The sequence below is a fragment of the Trichomycterus rosablanca genome, chromosome 9 (genome assembly GCF_030014385.1).
Source record: "Trichomycterus rosablanca isolate fTriRos1 chromosome 9, fTriRos1.hap1, whole genome shotgun sequence".
Lineage (NCBI taxonomy): Eukaryota > Metazoa > Chordata > Actinopteri > Siluriformes > Trichomycteridae > Trichomycterus > Trichomycterus rosablanca.
Window position 1 is genome coordinate 29,707,143 of NC_085996.1, and position 20,620 is coordinate 29,727,762.

General features: G+C 39.7%; 1 protein-coding gene across 1 annotated transcript in view; it reads left to right on the forward strand.

The window, feature by feature from the left end:
- rhoj (ras homolog family member J) overlaps positions 1-18,388 on the forward strand; it is a 28,078-nt gene extending 9,690 nt beyond the window's left edge. Inside the window, exons 2-5 of the mRNA XM_063002199.1 lie at positions 11,376-11,434; positions 16,205-16,369; positions 17,122-17,217; positions 17,342-18,388. Coding sequence (XP_062858269.1) covers positions 11,376-11,434; positions 16,205-16,369; positions 17,122-17,217; positions 17,342-17,488 — 467 coding nt within the window. The 3' untranslated portion in view covers positions 17,489-18,388. The remainder of the gene's footprint in view (positions 1-11,375; positions 11,435-16,204; positions 16,370-17,121; positions 17,218-17,341) is intronic.
- Positions 18,389-20,620: the final 2,232 nt, after the last annotated feature.

Here is a 20,620-nt window from a genome sequence, read left to right on the forward strand (position 1 = left end):
ATAAATGCAGAATCCGGCCTCCAAGAAAAACAACAGACTGCAATCACAGCAGAATACGTTACAATCGGCCCTTTGAGGGCCACCATAATGCTGATGTGGCCCTCGGTGAAAATGAGTTTGACACCCCTGTACTAGACCTTCATCAGTGGTCACAGGACGCTGTTTTTGGATGTTTTTGGTTGATGGACTACTCTGTCCAGCAGTGACAGTGAGGTGTTTTCAAAACTCCATCAAAGCTGCTGTGTCTTATCCACTCATACCAGCACAACACACACTAACACACCACCACCATGTCAGTGTCACTTCAGTGCTGAGAATGATCCACCACCCAAATAACACCTGCTCTGTTGTGGTCCTGTGGGGGTCCTGACCATTAAAGAACAGGGTGAAAGGGGGCTAAAAAGCATGTAGAGAAACAGTTGGACTACAGTCAGTAATTGTAGAACTACAAAGTGCTTCTATATGGTCAGTGGGGCTGATAAAATGGACAGTGAGTGTAGAAACAAGGAGGTGGTTTTAATGTTATGGTTGATCGGTGTAAATACTAACCAGGACTGCACCACAAGCTTTACACTGGCAAAATCTGGAAAACACTGTACACATGACAGAAAGCAGACAATAGATCTTTAGAAGTAGAAGTCAGGAATGTTACTTGAAGCACCAATAGGTCCCAAGATCATCTGTACAAACAAGGTACATTTTACAGTGGTCTGTTTGCCAAGGTCGAGTCGAAACCCCTGAGAAAAAGGCTGAGAGAAAATTGGTTTGGATGGTTAGGTGTAATGGGTCCTTTCTGTGTGGTTTGTATGTTCTCCCTGTGCCTGCGTGTTTCCTTCGGGAGCTCCGGTTTCCTCCCACAGTCCAGAGACATGCAAGTGAAGTCAATTGGAGATACAAAATTGTCCATGACTGTGTTTGACATTAAACTTGTGATGAATCTTATGTAACGAGTAACTACTGTTTCTGTCATGGGTTTAACCAAACTGTAAAACATGACATTAAAATCTTAATAAATAAATAAGTAAATCTGCATTTTGGACATACCCAATTCCTTCGTACATTCTGGTGACCCATACTGCATAATAGACATTTTCTTTGGCTTAGGATAGCACTTGCCTCTTTTCACATGTGTGAAGCCACAAGGCGCATCTTTACACCAGCCAGTGGTGGATTCTTACAGAGGACCCTAACAGACCATCATGCTATGCTTTATCTTTTCCTCGGTCACTCATGCCGGCACCTCGATTACACAGTAGAAGGTACTGTTGCAGCACCTGGCCTTTATTCCCTCAGACACAGCCAACTGAGACAGTGTGACTGCCCAGTCAGGCTGGTGTACTCAAGTCTTGGCAATGAAGAGTTAGCATATTTGATTGCTGAACCACCTGAAATTTTTAAAACTAAACCATATCACATGACAGATCTGTCTCCTCTGCCATGCTTTCTCGTATTGTTCACAGGGAAATGACATTAAGCAGTTTTTTCCATTATTTAAAATAATTGTGTTTGAGTCTATTGATATTATATTCAAATTATTATGAGCTATATTTTCAGATTGTATATATTCATCACCCAGCCCTAGTACTCTTACTTCCATTTGTGCATTGCGACACTCTTGGGCTTCCTCACTCACGTCATCGAGTGCAAAAGACCTAGGGTTAGTGATCCACTGGTAACCAAGGTTGTGGTTCCTGTTCGCAAATCCCTATGGATTTAAATTCCCTTGACCAAAACAAACAGATCTCATTCCCAGTCTGCATTATTGACACAGTTAATGCTGTTTAGATGAGTCATTGTCTAGTGCAGCTTCTCTTAGATTACCTCAAATCTACCAGATATTGCCTGTCAAGCCATAGGCCATAGCAAAACATCACATAGAGAATATTAAAATACTAATTAAAATATTCATCCTGGCAAAAGTGCACTGTTTGCACTTTGTGCTAAAGCATGGTGTAAGGTCAGGTCCTCTTTTCTATACTAAAAGTTCTCTTTAAGCCTAGTGCACACTACAATTTCTGGCCTTTTTTAGTTGCAAAAAATTTTGAGGAGCTTAACCAAGTTACCCCGTGATTAGTGAACCATATATTCATATTCATTCAACCATATAGCTAGATTCAGAATTGGTGTTTCAAAAAGAAAACAGCAGATACGTAGAGAAATTTATGTTCTTAGTATGCTGCAGCATAAATTGATGTTCTGGATAGCATTCAGATGATAGAAGTTACCTGCATACAGTTCACACCTCACAGTGGTTTTTAAAAAAAAATGTCCCCAAAGTAATATTTTTTTAAATTCATTTTTAATAAATTTTCTCCCCTTTTCTCCCGATTGTTAGCGTGTCCAATTTTTACCCAATTGTGTTATGCTTCCTCTCTACTGATGCTGACCCATGCCCCGATTGAGGAGAGCGAACTGACACACGTCCCCTCCGGCATGTGTGCAGTAGCCGACTGCGTCTTTTCACCTGCACTAGGCGAGTTCATATGCGGATCAGCTTTGTGCACGGAGAGCCACATCCTGATTGCATTATCCCTCAACTCTGTGCAGACGCCATCAATCAGCCAGAAGAGGTTGTAATTGCATTAGTTATGAGGTCCCTATGCGGCTTTTCCCTCCCTGTATGAACAACAGCCAATCATTGTTCGTATGCCCAACCGCCCAACCCAGCCGGATGGCAGAGCTGAGTTTCAAACCAATGAGTTCGAAATGTCAGCTCTGGTGTGCTAGCGTGTTTTACTGCTGTGCCACCTGAGCGGCCCAAAGTAATATTTTTAGAGTATTTTTCAATAACTTGGTAAACTGTATCACTGATCTTCCAAAGATTACTATCCAACTATCAAATCTAAATTTATTGTCCAATTTCACATGTTTGTTTCATATCTGGAATTTGTTTTTAGGAAATTTAGTCTTAATTGTCTAAAATCCGTGATGCAGTCTTCGTTCTCCATATTACAGTGATGATAATGTAGCTGTACTCAAGAGTGCATGTTGTATCCCAATGTTTTTCAAATATAAGTATTCAAGTACTGTATTTTAAATATATACAGTACATGGAGGAGCACTGTCATAGAGATTACAACAATTCCAAGGTACCCAAATTGGGGATGGAAAAATGTGTTTGGGCAAGGGTTGAGTTTTCTGTGTAACTAAGTCATAGTCAAGCTATTAGTAGAAAGTAAGCCTTTAAATGTACATCTACAGATATTGGCCCTGTATTTCTCTACGTATTGAATGCTTAAATTAATGTAAATGTTTTACCAAAAAATTTGACAGACAGGATATCTTCCATGTCTCCAGAAGTTGATATCATTTATTAATTTACAATAATAATATTTATTAGCTTTAGTAGTAATATTAATAGTAGTAGAATAATAATGTATTTTACTGCTTATTACAATAATTATTCAGAAATGCCAACACTCCAAACCCCATGTTACGTATACATATTTGTTCTTATATTCATTTTCTTAGATTCATAGCTTTGCCAAACCCAAAGTTTTTTAGCTTCTTTTAAAATTGTACATGGTATTTTTGTTTATATGCATGTGTTTATAATTATAGTAATGAGAAGTGTGAGTTGCACAAACAGTACTATAGGCTGTGGCCAACACGCAAACAGCACAACAGCAGCGGTTTTGAGCATCACTGTTGTATTTTTATTTTCAGCTGTATACTATTAAGAAAAACAAAAACATGCAAATCAGCGGTGAACCAAATGTTCACATGTTTACCTGCTGTGCATCTGAATGTACTTAAATGCAGTCGTTAAAAATGCTACATAATTGCCATCTGGAGTCCCTGGTTCATCTTGGAGGAGGCTGTTTGTAAACAAAGGCAGTTCAGGTCCAATCAGGAGCTGTTCCTCATTACCCTCTGAGTAGGGCCTTAGCAGCATGATCTGATTAATAATCATAATTAGTGGAGCTTGTGCTCTCAGATGACCTGAGTGTCGCTGCTTTAATCAGCTGTACTAACCTACTGTAGCAATCAAATTGCTAAGCAAAAACCCTAGACACTCTGTACTCTCTAGTGTCCCTTGTCTATGAAGACTCTGCTTGGCTTTAATGTCTGCAAGATCAATCAGATAAACTATTTTTTAGCTACATTATACAAAACCTCTCTGCATGTTTAATCCCTGACCACTACTTTAAATTTATAATAATAATGAATCAGTGTTAAGCATCATGCGGTGTTAGATTCCAGAAACGAGTAACAATATATTACTTTGTAGACGTGAATGAAGAGAAGGGTCTTCTTTTGCTTCCAGAACAGCTTTGATCCCTCTCTGAATACTGTCTCTGAGGTCTGCTTTATAGTTAACTCTTCAGAACCTTTCATAGAAGTTAAGTTTAAATCTGGCACAGAGAAGCTTGACTTCATCATGCTGTTTATTAAAACTACTGAACATTAGGAGTTTGTATGATAATTCAGGTAACGGCATTACACTTTGCAATGGTTTGTCTCAGGTTGCCTGTAGCAGACTAGCCTCTGATAAAGCCGCATGGTCATTAGTGTCCTGAAATATGGGAACATCTTCAGGACAAAGTGTTTGCATCATATGCTGCAATTGGTCCTGTAAAATTGCCCTATATTGCATTTACTGTTAAGCAACAATAACACCTAATGATTGTTTCTGCCCACTGCCAGTATGACGATTTGCAACTACGGATTTGTTCACTTTTTGTGCTTGTTGCATCCTTGCAAGTAGAGCAATCCTTTCACATTATTCATACTAAAAGTTTCACAATAGCAACTGTGCCATGAATTTCAGCTTTGTAAAAACTAATGTTAGTGATGTCAATGATTAACAGGTTAATCACTAACTGACAGAATTTATTGTTCAGTTAATGCTAAATTAAACATGTTTTTTTAAATTTATTTCACACTTGATTCCATTTGATAGGGTAGATACAGTGTGTACAGAGAAAGAGGGCCGATTTAAAACTCAGGCATAATTTTGCATCGGTATGAAGGTAAAACTCTGCTTATCTTAAAATAACTCCAATAATGTTGGCAGAAAAAGCTTTAATATGTCAACTTTATCTAAATTATTTATGATTATCAGGTTTATTTATTTATTTATTGCTTAGAATGAACTGTTCCCTACAGACGTGTTTATATTTATCTTAGTGTACTGTGTTATAGCCATGTTCACTGTTACACTGTTTTTTAATCAATAAAGTAGGAAGACCTGTTGATGTGAAACTCGTGATGTGTTATACACTGATCAGCCATAACATTAAAACCACCTCCTTGTTTCTACACTCACTGTCCATTTTATCAGCTCCACTTACCATATAGAACTACAAGAAACACTTTGTAGTTCTACAATTACTGACTGTAGTCCATCTGTTTTTTTGCAGCCTTTTTTAACCTGCTTTCACCCTGTTCTTCAATGATCAGGACCCCCACAAAGCAGGTATTATTCAGGTGGTGGATGATTCTCTGCAGTGACATTGACATGGTGGTGGTGTGTTAGTGTGTGTTGTGCTGGTATGAGTGGATCAGACACAGCAGCGCTGCTGGAGTTTTTAAATACCGTGTCCACTCACTGTCCACTCTATTAGACACTCCTACCTAGTTGTAGATGTAAAGTCAGAGACGATCACTCATCTATTGCTGCTGTTTGAGTTGGTCATCTTCTAGACCTTCATCAGTGATAACAGGACGCTGCCCACGGGACGCTGTTGGCTGGATGTTTTTGGTTGGTGGAGTATTCTCAGTCCAGCAGTGACAGTGAGGTGTTGAAAAACTCCATCAGCGCTGCTGTGTCTGATCCACTCATACCAGCACAACACACACTAACACACCACCACCAGGCCAGTGTCACTGCAGTGCTGAGAGTGATCCACCACCTAAATAATACCTGCTCTGTAGTGGTCCTGTGGGGGGTCCTGACCATTGAAGAACAGCATGAGAGGGGGCTAACAAAGAATGTAGAGAAACAAATGGACTACAGTCAGTAATTGTAGAACTACAAAGTGCTCCTATATGGTAAGTGGAGCTGAGAAAATGGACAGTGAGTGTAGAAACAAGGAGGTGGTTTTAATGTTATGGCTGATGTGTTTATGTTAATGCCATACATTTTTAGTTGAGATTGGGTCAGAGGTGCTTATTCAGCTCATTTATTTTTGTGGCTCTACTTTTGGGGCAGTTAGCAATCATCAGGTCATTAAGCTGTCACTTGTTTAATTGATCACTGATGTTCTTTGCTGATGTTATTTGTCCATGTTTAATCTTTTCAGACTGCTTCCTATTTACCAGTAAATGCCTTTCTAGCTTTTGTGAATGATGCACCTATTTATTTGGTTGGAATTTTGCCAGTTCCCTCATGCAGCTTTAAAACCTTTAAAGTGCCTAATGTCAGAGCTCTTCAATAGCTTTATATAGACATACTAATACAGACATGCACTGTTGATAATCAGTCAAGCTTAAAAAACTAACCTTTGTTACTGTCTTAAATTCAGGCTCTTTAAAGTCAAACTTATTTGTTATGTTTCCATTATTTTGTCCATTATTTGTATATTATCACAAAAGTAGAGTAAAAATGTTTACATTATTTAGAGCAGTGATACGAAACAAACATTTTTGTCCCTCACAAGAGCAATTACTGAAATTGTTAGGAATGAATGGAGGTTGCTGAAATCGATGATTGGTCAATACTTGGATTATACACATTGTAACTGCTGAAATGTTTAAAATCCATCATAACATCATAACACAAATTCAAAACTTTAGCATTTACTTTCATACTGTGAATATTATGAAGAGACTGACATTTTTCATTCATATTTCATATTTTTACTTACTGCTTTATTCTGGTAATAGTCGAGGTGGGTCCGGTGTTTTTAATCGTTTGGTAACTGAGGATATTAATTACTGAAGTTTTGCAATTGTCATTTCTGTTCATTCTTGCTTGATACAATCTGTGGTCACACTTGTTTTATTCTCTTCTTTATGATTATTTTTGACATTTTCTATTGAAGACCTTTCTGCACTACTGGCAGGCCTGTCAAGCACACACACTCTGTGTCTACAAAGCCGTGCTATGTAGCTTTTGGTGCATTTAAAATTAGGTCAGGCCCAGGGAACTCTGTGGCATGTCCACACAAGATTGATCTACGTATAACTTTCTCTTTATGAAATAGTTTAGGTAGCATTTCAGAATGCAGGGACCGACCTCAGGTGAAGATTTTCTGAAATTCAGCAGAGCCCACATGGCTAGATTTATTACAGTATTCTTATTCAGTTTCTTATCCAATGCTATCTGAGGGGTCTGAGGTCACGCATGTTAAATTTTCTCCATATAGAATCTGTAGTTAGTTCTTATGGAAAAAGGTAGCACATACACCAGTCTTGCATTTTCATGTGTTTCCCAATTGTTATTAGTTATTTTAAAGAAAACAAAATTGAAAAACAAACCTAGCCAGATTGTTAGAATTTTAATTAATTTATTGTTTTTTTAGGTGTATGCAATATGCAACTACCTTCACACTTACATTTTGGGTTTCAAGTAAAGTGGATTTTTTCACAGTAGATGAAGATGTGCCAATTTTTTGTCTTTCGTAATCACTCACTCTACAGATGTGGTAGATGAATGTAAGCGTACTCATATTACACCAGGCCACATTGTAAGAGCCTCAGGATGTAAGAAGAATACACAGGCCTTAGAGGCTTTTCCACACCCCAAATCACATTTCACACCAGGAGGAGATTTTGGCTAGAGCGCTTGGGGATTAGAACAACAACACATACAGTACTACTCACTCCAGGCTGTGTGGTAAAGTGTGGAGGTTGCAGAGACTAATAGGGAAAGGCGGCTGACCGGATGGAGCAGCTGTGGATAGTACACAGCCAACATTTGTGCACCCCAGCTACAACAATATTTTCTCATTGTCTTTGATATTGTCTTCCCTCTTACACTACCCTGCTCGTACCTCCTGACCTGAGGGAGTGTAGGAGGACAAAGGAAAGAGGATGGTTTATGTCCACAACTAAGTCCTTATTTAGCCGACTGTCCCAAAAGGGGTGCAGTGCTTATGAGGAACAGCTGATACATTACAACACAACCTCACTAAGTTCTAAGGGAATAACAATGAGCTCACAATGATCAATGATGTCTGGAATGGCAAGCTAATATTAGCTTGTTATTTTTTCTTTATGGTAGGAAATAGTGATTTATTTGGTTGTTCTTTGAGCTACTTGACTGAGGTGTTTTTCAAAATCTGTAAGAGTTCACCAGCACCAAAATGACACCATTAATTATCTGTGTGTTGTGTAAATCTTCACCTTCCACCTGCACAACACGAGTTCATATGGGGCCCAGCGTGCTAGCATGTTTTTACCGCTGTGCCTGTGTTGTGTAAATCTTAAATCTCAAATAAATTCCTATAATGGTCATATTTTAATTTTAATGGTTGACATGTAAAGATGACATTACTTTAGAAAACAGTTAATAACTGTACATCGATCAGCCATAACATTAAAACCACCTCCTTGTTTCTACACTCACTGTCCATTTTATCAGCTCCATTTACCATATAAAAGCACTTTGTAGTTCTACAATTACTAAATGTAGTCCATCTGTTTCTCTGCATGCTGTGTTAGCCCCCTTTCATGCTGTTCTTCAATGGTCAGGACCACCACAGAGCAGGTATTATTTAGGTGGTGGATGATTCTCAGCACTGCAGTGACATTGACATGGTGATGGTGTGTTAGTGTGTGTTGTGCTGGTATGAGAGGATCAGACACAGCAGCGCTGCTGGAGTTTTTAAATACCATGTCCACTCACTGTCCACTCTATTAGACACTCCTACCTAGTTGGTCCACCTTGTAGATGTAAAGTCAGAGACGATCGCTCATCTATTGCTGCTGTTTGAGTTGGTCATCTTCTAGACCTTCATCAGCGGTCACAGGACGCTGCCCACGGGGCGCTGTTGCGGGATATTTTTGGTTGGTGGAGTATTCTCAGTCCAGCAGTGACAGTGAGGTAAAACCTCCATCAGCATTGCTGTGTCTTATATACTCATAACAGCACAACACACACTAACACATCACCACCATGTCACTGCAGTGCTGAGAATGATCCACCACCCAAATAATGCCTGCTCTGTAGTGGTCCTGGGAGAGTCCTGATCATTAAAGAACAGGGTGAAAGCAGGTTAAAAAGTATGCAGAGAAAGAGATGGACTACAGTCAGTAATTGTAGAACTACAAAGTGCTTCTATATGGTAAGTGGAGCTGATAGAATGAGTGACAGTGAGCAAAGAAATAAGGAGGTGGTTTTAATGTTATGGCTGATCGGTGTATATTTAGTGAATGTAAATGTTCTCAGCATCACCCTTCCTTCCATCTCTATCGGGCCTCAGGTGCAAAACCTCCTCAAGAAAATTACGACTCCTGAAAAGAGTTCAGCAGCTCCTCATTGGCCAAACGGTCTTCTTTATGCTGTAGCCTGCATTAATCCAGTTTGAACTCTTGACTGCATTTTTGAATCTGCAAATTTAGAATGATGGTTAGCCATTGAAAAAAGGCACCACTGAATGTTTGATTTAAATTTCATAAATACATTGGGACACATAGTCTCTTCATAATTATATCCTTTTTTTTACATGCTTTACATGCTGCCGAGGGAAAAAATACAGAATAGTGTAAAGACTGGATCCTCAGGAAAGTTTTATTTTCCTGTTGCTGCTGTTCACCAGCTCCATAGAGCTTCACATTGTAGATTTTAGGTTATTACTGCCAGGTAAGGGTGAAGTTATTTAAATGACAGTATTGCCCTCTGTAATAAGTTAGCTCCACAGCCCAGACTAATAGCCATGAGACAAGAACATGTGTACTGGTAGCTATTTTACATTGTTTAAAAGGCAGGAAAGTGTTCAGTTAACACTCTGTTCCGGGTGTTGCTTTACAGCATAATGGAAAAAAGCACTTTGTCTGGCTATTTTCCTGCTAGTTCTGTCAACACCATCATCCTTCCCCTAAATCGCCCACAACACAGGATGTAGTTTGACGCTTCTGCACAAACACACACACAAAGCTCTTCTACATCACACTTTTAAAATGAACCACCCCCTGCTTTCAACAATTATCTGATTTCAAACTACCTTTTCCTGCTATGATCCAGTAGGTAAAGGGGCAAAAGGCTGCGTCCCAAATTCTGCCACATGTACTAGAATTCTGCCCTTTGTTATAAGTATAACAACAAATGTCAATGTTAGGGCTGCAACTCTTGATTAATTTTGTAATCGAGTATTCTATCGATTATTCCAGCAATTATTCGAGTAATTGGATAAGAAATACTTTTGCTTTAATAAAGAGCAAAATAAATACGTATAAGATTAAATAAAACAAACTGTACATTTTTATTCCTTGCATACAGTACAGTTTAAAGAGAAAATTTTTGAAATGCAAAAACAAATACATCAAATCAACTTACTTTTAAAATGTATACAGGCAACCTAAAACTAAGTCATAAATAATAATAAACAATAATACATAAACATTGCCTCGAATTTGTGCAAATTTCAGAACTAAAAGTTTCAGCTACAGCTCACAGAACATTTAATGTAGCTTTAATATTTTGTTGTGAGGCTTTGTGCCAATTCTGTCAGGATTGTATCTCCTAGATGAGGTAGATTTGGTGTTTGTGTGTGTGTACGTGTGTGTTTGCCTAAGCCTTCAAAAAAGCATGTGGTGGTTACAATGAAGAAAAGTCAGCGTATCAACAAGATGCTCTGATGGTGTGGATGTTGTACTGAGTTTTCGTTTTTTCCAGCTTAAAATGATCTAAAACTTTCTGTCGTTTTCTCTGTCCGGTTCAAGTCCTGTTAAATACTGTTTAAGTATGAGATTTGGGATGCAGCCCTCGGCTTCTTCACGTCACCTGCACATCATGAACGCGTTGTGCAAAAGTGAAAGTCGTCCGTGTGAAACACCGTGAGCTGTATATAGTTGTATGGATTAAACGATGCCTCGATGCGAAAAATTTGAATAGATGATTTTTAGTAATCGAATTAATCGAGTTTCTCGAGGAATCATTTCAGCCCTAGTCAATGTGTGCATGACCATTTTGAAACATGAAATTTGTTTATATATTTTATAATAAGTCTGGTAATAATCTAATTGCATGCTTTTTGGAGAGTTGTCATTTTTCTTTCAAATGACATCAGAATCATGAGAATACTGAGTCATAACCACAGTATAGGGAATTGAATAAAATTGTGAGCTTACTATAAAACACCTCTGGTAAATAAACAAAAAGCATCAGCTAACACTAAAAGAATTTGTAAAACACTCTGCTTATCTCAAGCACTGCTCTCAAACCTCTTATCTATTCCCTTAACTCATCTATGTTTTTTCTTGTTTTGCAGTAAATGTAATTGTATCAGGCAGACAGCACTTACTGGGCTTGTATGACACAGCTGGACAGGTAAGAAACAAAACTACAGCATCAGTTTTTTAACTACAATATATGGCCAAAAGCATGTAAATATTTCCCCTTATTAATTTTTCACACCCATTGCTAGCAGATATAATAATTCAATAAACTAAAAATGTACAAATTTTTTTTTTAAAGATGCCACCTAATTTAAAAACACGAGTAAATTTAAACACACTGGCAACATTTCAAAATTACAAATTTATATGCTAATTGTGAGAGCTCTTTTAAAACTGTCATGCTGTTAATTGACAATCAATGGAATTTACAGTTGTAAGTTTGCTTTCATCACTTTAAAGCCTGTGTCTGTTTTTGATTGTGTACTTTTATTGCAAAAAACTCTCAGGTGCAGCAGTGGAGCTACTTAAATTGCCCTAGGTGTGTGTGTGTGTGTGTGTGTGTGTGTGTGTGTGTGTGTGTGTGTGTGTGTGTGTGTGTGCGCGTGTGTGTGTGCGTGAGTGCGTGCGTGTGTGTGAGTGTGTTTGCCCAGTAATGAACTGGAACTTTATTGTACCCACCATGACCCTGAATAGGATAAAGCGGACAGTAAATGAATTTAGTTTAAGGGTGTAGCAGTAAATTATACTACCCTACTACCACTGGAATTCAGGTTTCGACTCCCCAGTGGTGCTATCAGCCGGTCAGACTACATACAGACATGATTGGCCATATCTGCTGTGTTACTGCATTACACCCAGTGATTTACAGGAAAGTCAGACTCACCACAACCCTGACCAGGATAAAGCGGTGGTAAAACATGAAAATGAAATGAAATTGAGATTTAAAACAAGCACATACAAGCTAAACATGTGCTTTACCACTCTGGTCTGGCACTCTTCATGGCTGTGCATTAGCTCAATATCTCATCTTCTTTGGGTGTCTCACAATCGTGAACATGGAGGAAAGACAGTGTACTAGTTTATATCTATCTGGAAGGAAGGAAGCTGTCAAGTACCATTGAATCAGGTTGCTGTATGCTTGTTGGCTTCAGTCCATAGTGTCAGGAGAATTTAGTATGCTATTTACAGATACAACAAGGGGAAACCCAATCCAAAAAACACATGCTCACTAGCTGGGAATAAAGCCTGCTGGTAAAAACGCTTGTTTACATTAAATCTACAAACGCTGGCACTCTAAAAATCTTTTCCATCTGCTGCATTTGCCCAGTAGCTCTTGTAACAAGTTGAGGTTGTCACATGGTTATTAGTTGAATGAGTCTAGAGGACGATGTGACATTTTGTCAGGGGGTACATACATTTATACATTTCATAAATTAAACATACCCTATCTGGTGTTCCCTTCTTTAGACATTGCTAATTTTGTCCGCACAGCGCCTGACCAGTTCTCAGCAATGGTAAACTAGCAAAGTACCACCCGAGCACCCTTTTATTTTTTAATGCGGGCTTGTAACTTTCTCACTAATTTACATACTCATTCATGATTCGAATTGGAAGTTTCCCAAGAGGGAGAGCTGTTGGCATTGTAGTCACATTGCTGACCCTGTGTATGCTTGTTGTTTCTTTAATAATGTGATAGTGGGCGCGCCCAGGTGGCGCAGCGAGATATTCCGCTAGCACACCAGTGCCGAGATTCTGAACTCCTCGGTTCGAAACTTGCCGTTGCCACCCGTTGTCTGGGCGCCATCTAGCGGGCATAATTGCCAGTGCCTGCAGCAGACACGATTCTGCTAGGGCGGGATGGTCGGACTATGTGGGTGGGGTTTTCAAACTCTGTGTAAGGACCCTGATTGGCAGATAGAGAGGCGCCTGTGCAGAGTGCATAGGTGAAAAAGGGTTCAGCTAAAGGGCTGCGCGTGGGTCGGAGGAGGCGTGAGCAGCAATATACCCACATCGACTTCAATCAGGATTCCCCCAGCAGCGGAAGACAAATTGACTACACTAAATTGGAAGAAAATGGGAGAAAATGCACAAATAAAATAGAAAATAATAATGTGATGGTGGTGCAGCAGGTAGCACCGATCTAGGTTTGCCCGGTTTCTTTTTAGCTTTGAATACCGAGGTATATGAGTCAAGTTAAATTTATTTATATAGTGCTTTTTACAATGCATATTGTCTTAAAGCAGCTTTACAGAATCCAGGACCAACAGACCAAAAACCCTTATTGAGCAAGCTGAGGGCGACAGTGGCAGGGAAAAACTCCATTAAAATTACAGGAAGAAACCTTGAGAGGAACCAGACTCAGCAGGGACCCATCCTTCTTGGGTGGCCTGGAGGATACTTTAAATAGTTTTTTTTTTTAATTATTCAGTCCAGTCTGTGATTAAGTCCGTTGTAAGTTCTGGACATTTCTGGTGCAAACACGCCAGGTTTCCATCCCATCTAGTAGAAGCAGCATTGTTGGCACTGCAGCCTCGACTTGCAGTCTTTAACCTCGAGAGGGTGAACAGGTTTCCGTCAGAACCACCTCGGGTAAAACAACAGAAGATGTAGTTACAATGTGAAATCGTTAAGAGTAAAATGTCCGTTTTACAGACAGTAGCTTTAGACTCCGGCACCCCTAATTATTACAGCATAACTAAGTTTGCTTGTTTAGTTTGAAAAGACTAATCAAAAGCCTGAGTAAATAAATATGTTTTCAATCTAGACTTGAACATTGAGACACTGTCCGAGTCCCAGACAGAGGCAGGAAGATTATTCCAAAGTTGTGGAGCTTTGTAAGAAAATGCTCTTCCAGCAGCCGTGATCTTTTTAATTCTAGGAACTATAAGTAACCCTGCATCTTGTGAACGAAGTGGTGCATACAAGTTTTTAAACACCAAACCTGGCAACGCAACATTCTTCAGGATGAATTGAAATTCAGATAGCAAGCCAGGATTTATCACCCATCAGTGCCTGACAGTATGAATTTGGCCAGTGCTTGAATGGAAGTGAATCACTGCAGTCAGGTTCCAAAAGCCACAGAGGCAAAAGCTGTTAAAGCAGCTTCGGTATCGGTGGCTAAATTGGACACCTAGGATTATGGATAAAACGCTGTCCTGCATCTGGAACATTCTGTTAAACAAATCAGGGATTGTATATGTGTAGTATATTGTTACAGATAATTAACAGACTCGTGGACAGCCCTTAGCCACAAAGGTGCTGTGTGCATTGTCCAGTGCTAATGAAGCACTACCGTTCACTTAAAACTACTGCGGATTTGCTAATGTATTTCCTGTACTGTGTAAATGTAATTTACAGCACATCATGTAATTTACTAATGCTAAGGACCATCTACAACATCCTGCGCTCTACTCTCATATCGATCACTTACTATGGGATCGAATCCACTCCAGCATCGGTACATCTGGCTCTTACAGACAGCTGGCAGGACGACAGAGCTCTTACAGTATACAGCACTGCAAAAATAAGTGATGGTGTAACGCTAAGTATTATGCTACCCTAGGCAAAAGTGCACAGGACATGCTGTTATGTAAGGAAGGACAGGTTGCCAGGACCACTACTTGGCTGAGAATGTTTAGCACAATTAACCCACTTACGGATTAAATCTTATCGGTAGATATGTGTGGTCATTAACAAAGGGAAATATTTTGCATTCTATAGAGTTGAAGAAGTCATAAGGCAGACAGTGTGATAGATTTTTTTTCCTGTGCATGCATATTACATATTTATTAAATATCAGCGATGACTGTGGTGACTGTATGCCTATAAAAAAACCTTCATTTATCCTTCACTATTCTCAAAGGGTGGGATTCAGTCAGGTGCCACTCTGAAACACTGGGCACAAGGAGGAAATGCATCGTAGACAGTTGGCTAGTCTGAAGCAGGGAAACACATTTAATTATTAATTATTTATGCCAAGGTGTTATGTTGAGAATAGTCTACCTTCTGAATGTTTAGGGAGGTTGGAGTGCAAGCTTGGATTAAACCTAGGTCCACAGGACCCATGTTAAAGTGTGCCACCCACTCTTGGGACAGTTTAGAGTAAGCTATAGGTCTGTTTTCTGAATGGGTGTCCAAAACTTTTTGTAAGTTTGTAAGCACACCCACCACATATAGCTTACATGCTAACATGGTTTTGTTTCAAACAGAACTTTATACCGTCTTGTAAAGAACACAGGAACAAGAATTAACCCTGTGTTGCCACCTGGTGGTTAATAGTTACTATTGGTAACTGTCCTACACCTAGGGTAAATTTTACTAGCTCCACTTGTCCTGAATGCATGTCTTTAACCTTTTTTTTTTTGGAGGAAACGGGAGCACCTGGAAGAAACCCATGTGGACACAGGGAGAACAAGCAAACTCCACATAGATCCTGGCCACCCAGCCAGGGAATCTAACCCAAGCCCTACTGTACTGTGCCACTCGGTTTAACATTTACTTTGCATTATAGCCAAGCAGTTATTAAGGATGAGCCTTTACGTTCAAGCAGGCTTTCGAATATTCTACAGCTTTTTCAAGATCCCCTGGTCCAGATTGCATTAGGGCCTGAGTCCACTGTGAACACACAAAACACAAGCACTCATTCACAGCTAGAAGCAACTTATAGTAGCCAGACTAACCTAAGCCCTAATGTGGAGTTATCAGATTAGCAGTTAATCATTTCACTTAGCCTGTTTTTTGGTGACACAGAAAATGGTCAAAATAAAGTCTTTTAATTCAGGTGGTACAGTATTTTATTAGGTCATCTCTAATATCCAGGTATCATATTTGTATTAACAAAGAAATAATGATATTTGGCACTTTTCAAATAATTAGCAGTTGTTTTATCTTTTGTTTCATTCACTTTTATATATTTTTATAGGAGGACTACAACCAGTTGAGGCCACTCTCCTACCCCAACACTGACGTCTTCCTCATCTGCTTTTCTGTGGTGAACCCGGCCTCGTACCACAATGTCCAGGAGGAGTGGGTTCCAGAACTCAAGTCCTGCATGCCTCATGTACCTTACATCCTCATAGGCACACAGGTAAACACCACATATCCAGCAGAAAGCCTTGTTGGAAAGAAAACCCAAACTGTCACCTTACGCTGATATATTGCTATATATATCTTAAGACCTACTGTTAGTCTGCATGACCTAAAGTTGGGTTACAACTTGATTACACCATTAGAAACTCAAAATGACACTTAATTTGCTTCAGCTGTGATGTGTTATATGAACACCACCCAGAGATTCAAGTGTTCAAGGTGTGTTGCAACCATTGTAAAAACTAAGGAGCTGACACAAAAGCTGAGAGATTAGGTTATTTCATGGAATCAGTCCTGGAGTGGCCTTCTCAGTCTCCAATTTATAATCTTATAGAAAATCTTTAGAGGGATTTAAAGAAAGCAGTTGCAGCATGAAAACGGTCAAACCTCAATGAGCTGGAAGATTTTGCATGAGAAGAATGGTTGAGGATTCCACAAGAGAGGTTTTAGAAGGCAAAGGGGTGTTCCACAAAGTACTGAGGATAAGGGTTGAATAATAAGGCACATAATAACACGCAAGGACATTTGTCATTAGCGCGACTTAAACAAAATGTATGTTTAGTCTTACGACACACTTATGTTATTCCAACAATTTTGTTTCATGTTCTCCTAACATTTTAACCTTACATGAAGGACACTGAACAATTGAACACTGACCAGTTCATATTTAAACTAGAACTAGTATTTTAACATAAACAGTATTCGTGTCCAAATCGTTATTTTTTAATCTTTGTCTCATGTTCTATACAGATTGACTTGCGGGATGATCCAAAGACGCTGGCCCGTTTACTCCAAATGAAAGAGAAACCACTGACATATGAGCAGGGCCTTAAACTGGCCAAAGAGGTAAATAAATCCCCCCCCCTGTTTCATCTTAAACATGCTCTTACTGAGATAAGGAAAACAATGCATACCAACAGCTAGTGCCATGTTTCTACATGTTTGTGTGTTTGTCTCTGTGTGTACCCAGATTGGCGCTCAGTGCTACCTTGAGTGTTCAGCACTGACCCAGAAGGGACTAAAGACAGTTTTTGACGAGGCCATCCTGACCATTTTCAGCCCTAAAAAACAGAAGAGGCGCTGTACCCCATGCAGGAACTGTTGTACTATTGTATGAACACCAGCAGATGTTGTAAGGCAAATCACACTGTGAACACCAGCCCACCTCGTGATCACAAACATGCAGGAAGGAAACACAGCCAAGTTTCATTGGTTTCTAAACAGGGCCAAATGAGACAATCAAGCCCCTTCATTGACTGACAGAGAAATAGACAAAACGGGTCCCTTTACTGTGAATAAGATGCTATCAAACCCCACTGATAGCTGATCAGGGAAAGTGCGTACCTGAACTAGGAAAACACATAGCCAAAAACCTTCCGTAGCTTAATGTGGGGAAAGGACGGCCATGTCTGCTCAGTACAGCATTATAAGAATGAGACACAGCCAAACCATTTTAGTGCCTGAACACAGAAATGAGACACTACTAACCTCCTGTAAGACTTAACCAGGGGGAATGAGACACTGCCAGGACTCCTTAGTCTCCTACTCAATGTAGGAAACGATAACCAGGCTCATTTAGTACCACATAAAATGTAAAAATGAGACACAGCCAAACCCTTTTAGTACCTGAATATAAGAATGAGACATTTAAGCCCCTGTAAGACATAAGCAGGGCAATGAGCCAAGCAGCAGTAGCTCCTCTACTTTGATGTGTGTTCAGACTCACATCATTAAGAAGTGAAAATTGTCACCTCTTTATTGATTGTGTTGATGCATATTGGGTAAAATAACAACTAGCAAACAAACAGTTATGAAATATCCAAGATTAGATCCCTTAAGACAAGTGGATATGAATTAATACAGCTTGTAAATCTTATTTGTTAAATATGGTTCAGTAATGCGGTAACAGGGTTTTTCAAAAAAAATGCCCCTTTGTGGAGGTAACAGGACGGCAGTAACACACCCAGGACAGGACGCCAATCAATCATCGTGGGGCCTCAGCAATCCTGTAGTAATGGGTAGTCTAGTATGTAGTACTCTCTTGGACTTATCCAAGCGCCTGTGTGAGTGGGGGGGGGGAGGGGACGTCACATGGAACTTAGCGTGGCTCTCCATAAACAAGCTGTGTGTGGGAACCCAACACTTGCAGGTAAAAAGTAGCAGCCACAGATTAGACACGAGTCAGGGAGGGGCGTGTGGTGATCCAGCTCTCCCTAATCCGATTGGGGGATGCACAACCGGCAGTGGATTTACAGTTAGAAATTGGAAATGACAAGGTTGGGAGGTTAATAAATAAATAAAATGTTGACCATGTTGCACTGGTATGTACTACCACTGGGAAACGTATTGCAAGAGCTGTGCAATACTGCATACTGGCTGATGCTGGGGGTGAGATTTAGTCAGAGTAGTGGGCATAGTGCCAGTGTGAATAGCGTGAGCTTTTATCATTGGTTTACTGCCCATCCTTTATAAATCTTAATGAACTACCACTCATGTTCTGTTCAACTTTAGGTAGCTTGGAGCGTTCATGGTTTAATTAGTGTACCTTTCAAAATCAGTTCTGATGAAGCATAAACCAGACTTAGCTTTTATTCTGAGATACAGACAATGCCAATGACTTTCCTTGTATAAGGTCTGTAAAACTCCAAGCTGACAGGTCTCAGCTGTTTAAACTGGGATTTCTGCAAGCTCAGTACAAGTGCCTTAATCAACTGCCAGTCATTCTGGTTGTACCGTTCTGATGCCAAAGACAATTTGCTTTCTCATCTTAAGCTTTCAACACGAATCGACACAGGCCGATCACTGTCTGTCAAAACATTTAGTTTTCAGCCATTGGCTATTTTTGGTCGCATGTGTTATAGGCCTGTGAATAACCGTGGAAAATCCAATTCCTGTAATGGCTGATTTTCTTCCCTTCGCCTCAGATCAATAGCGTGCTCTTTCTGTAGCGGTGGCTCCGGATAGTTAATAAGGGGAAACTCTCAGGCGGCTGTCCAAGCCATCAATAAGGACAAAGCTGTTACAAAGAAACAGAAGGTATTGAAAGCATCGGTATGAGCATCATGTGGCCTAATCAAAACAAGTGTATTAAATAATACTGCATGCCAGTATTAACCGCAAACAAGTAATAACATGTAACATTTAAAAACATATTATACCCACCCTTGTTTCTGATGTATACTTTAATCAGCAAAAACATTAAAACCACCTGCCTAATATGCTGTCAAACAAAAAACGAAGCATGGACTCCACCAGACATGTGGAGGTGTGCTGTGGTATATACCAGGACACTAGCAGGTCTTTCACCTTATGTATATTGTAAACTGCATTCTGGTGCCATCTATTCCGTGGGTACACAATGCACACATGGCTGGCTGACCACATGATCTTTGGAGTAAACAAGATTCTTTAGACCAGGCAACTTGCTTCCATTGCTGTCATGTCCAGTTCTAATGTCTGCATGCCCACTGTGGACAGGAGTTAACATGGGTACTTTGAATGGCCGGCAACTGTGCAGCCATTTACACATAAGGATTTGATGCACTGTGTTGTACCACATTCTACTCATCATCATTGTTCATCATCATTATCAAAATGATCTGCAATTTTAGTCCCAGCAGCTCTTGTTGGTCCGTACCAGACACCAAACCTTCATGTGCTCTGGCATCAGTGAGTTTTGCCTGCCCAACAACCTGTCAGCTGTTTGTGGCTTGTGCTTCCTCAGACCACAGTCGGTGGGTACTCACCACTGTGTTGTAAAGATAATTCTATTACAACTAGGCCCTTATTAGATTCAGCTGAACATTTAATAATTTCCTTTGACAGCAATATGCACAATTGTTAGAAAATGTTGGGCCAATGGTAGTTAGTTGTACTGCACATGTTGAAGGTTTCAGATAAAAAGCTTCATCATCACAGGCCAGTCAGTGTCCATGCTAAATTCTGTCCACCACTGAATGCACCTACAGTCTATGTTGATGACTTCATATTAAGCAGGAGGTCCTAACGTTTTGACTCATCAGGATCTTCTCCTTACTGTTGTTATTGATAATTTTTATAAATAATAGACAGCAGGATATCAAAGTCATTATATCTTTCAATAAAACTGTAATCAGAGTAAAAAAATGCACAAAAATGTGGATTGTTAAAGTGCTAGTTTGCAAATAACTGGATTTTTGAGAGCTCAATATTGCACAGGCCAAAAATGCAGCAAGGATTAATAATCCATATACTGGCTTGTAAAGATGAC